The following is a 2,219-nucleotide window of genomic DNA, read 5'->3' on the forward strand; positions in this document are numbered from 1 at the left end:
ATGTTTGATGCAATTGTGAAAGTGCTTGAATGCATTTTGAGTGATAAGTCTTGTACTGCTTCCCAACGTGGGGATGCTGACAATGGTTTGAATCTCAAGGTTTCCTTTGATTTTGTCTGTATTGCACTTTTAATGGAAGAAAGGCAATTCCTGATGTTCTTTGTTAAGCTTTACAGCAAAAGTCCCAAGATATTGTGAATGTTGTGAAATTAGTATCTACAAGTCAAGCTCTTATGTAGGGTATGAGGGAAAATGGATGGGAAAAGTTCTTAGAATCTGTAAAATTGTTTTGCCAGCATTTTGGTGCCTGATATGAATGCTCCTTATGTAGCTCGTAGAGGTCGAGCTCATCATCAACAAGCTCAAGTTACAATGAGCCATTTTTATCGAGTTGACATATTTTTGGGTATGATTGATAAACAATTACAAGAGTTAAACCACATATTTAATGATACTGCAATAGAGCTCTTAACCTTGTCATCATTGTTAGAGCCTAAGGATGGTTTTAAAAATTTTGATGCTAGCAAAATATGCGTACTTGTTGAAAAGCATTACCCCATGGACTTTATTGAGCAAGAAAGGTTTAATTTGAAGTATCAATTGCAACACTTTATGTGTGAAGCAAAAACTGATCCAAATTTTAATAACTTTTCTACCTTACAGGAGGTTTGTGAACATTTGGCTCAATCTGGAAAATCGAGTGTATTTTATGTATTTGATAGGTTAATACGTCTTATTTTGACCCTACCTGTCTCAACAGCTACAACAGAACGAGCATTTTCTGCCATGAAGATTATGAAGACAAGATTACATAACAAGATGGAAGATGAGTTTTGGGCAAACAGTTTGGTTATTTATATTGAGAGGAAAATAGCAAAGACTTTTAGTACAAAGTCTATTATTGATGATTTTAGATTATTAAAAGAGCGACGTGCATTACTATAGTTGTTGGTTTGAGAATGAGACTGTGACACTGGTTATTATAGGGATTTTGTTTCATATTGAAGTACTTTTTAATTTAATAATTATAGTGATATTTTAATAGATTTTATAATATTATTATTATTTGGTTTTATTACTCAAGTTCTATACTTTGTATTTATATGTAACACATTTAGTTTTGATCGGCCCCCAAAAGAAAAATTTTCAAGATCCGCCACTGTATAAGATTACACGAGATTATGTGTGTAATTGTTTTTTCTTTGAGGAAGAGTTTTATTTAACATTAATTGTATGTATTTTAAGATGTTCATTCTTCTTTTCAGCAATGGATCCGAATGATAATTATCTTGAGTCTAGTATAGGCATGATTCTCCATTATTATCCTTTTTAGTTTTTCATTTACTCTAATTGTATACTGATTTTTTATTATTGTTTTTATATTTTTCAGTTGAAGGTGATTTAAATTGTGAGTCTAATGTGGAATATTTGACCGTATAAGATTCCATCACTGATTTATATGCTAAGCGAAAATCATGGGTGTGGCAATATTTCATCCTTTAAATGGAGGGAGAGAAACTTTTGGGTGTGGAAGATTTAAAAACGGTGTTTCGATCAGAAAGTGTAAAGGGTACTTCTAATCATTTAAAACATCTCCGTGACTCTTGCAAAAATAATAAAGAATTTAGATAACTTCACTTTATTAGTAAATTTGATAAAAAAGTTTAGTGTGCTAAGTTTGCTAAAGCCATTATTTGTCATGCGTATCCTCTTCAAATTCTCAAGCATGCTGAACTCATAGAGCTCCATATATATTTAAATCCTCTTGTTAAGCATATATCAAGGAACACCATTCTTACGTATTGCATTCGTGAGTTTGACAAGCACAAAGCTATATTCTCTAATGTATTGTCTAACTTATCTGGCCGAATATGCTTTACTTATGATGTTTGGTCTGCTTGCACATCTCGTGGCTATGTTGTCCTCACTACCCATTTTATTGATTAGAATTGGACAATTTGGTGAAAACTTTTGTCTTTTAGATATTTTCCTCCTCCACATAATGGCAAAGATATTTATAATCTTACTGTTAAACTAATTGATGAGTGCGTGGAATCTTAAAGGGTAATTCTTTTCTATTACTATTGATAATGCGTCAGCGAATAATGTTATGGTTTATGAGCTTAGGAAAGATTTGCTAGAATCTCATTCTTTGCCATGTTATGACAAGTTTCTTCATGTTAGATGTGCAACTCATATTTTGAATTTAATTTTAAGGG

At 32.0% G+C, this 2,219-nt stretch overlaps 1 protein-coding gene across 1 annotated transcript; it reads left to right on the forward strand.

Moving 5' to 3' along the window:
• On the forward strand, positions 1–945 carry LOC145566426 (uncharacterized). The gene is made up of 2 exons (XM_081625850.1): positions 1–194; positions 297–945. The coding sequence occupies exons 1-2, from the start codon at positions 1–3 to the stop codon at positions 943–945; spliced, it is 843 nt and encodes a 280-aa protein (XP_081481976.1).
• Positions 946–2,219: the final 1,274 nt, after the last annotated feature.

Source organism: Chenopodium album, chromosome 11 (genome assembly GCF_948465745.1).
Source record: "Chenopodium album chromosome 11, dcCheAlbu1.1, whole genome shotgun sequence".
Taxonomy (NCBI): domain Eukaryota; kingdom Viridiplantae; phylum Streptophyta; class Magnoliopsida; order Caryophyllales; family Amaranthaceae; genus Chenopodium; species Chenopodium album.

Excerpts from the sequence above, each read along its gene's own strand:
- LOC145566426 (XM_081625850.1), top strand. The coding sequence starts at position 1 with ATGTTTGATGCAATTGTGAAAGTGCTTGAATGCATTTTGAGTGATAAG. Across the intron at positions 195-296 it reads AGCAAAAGTCCCAAGATATT|CATTTTGGTGCCTGATATGA; the intron begins GTGAATGTTGTG and ends TTGTTTTGCCAG.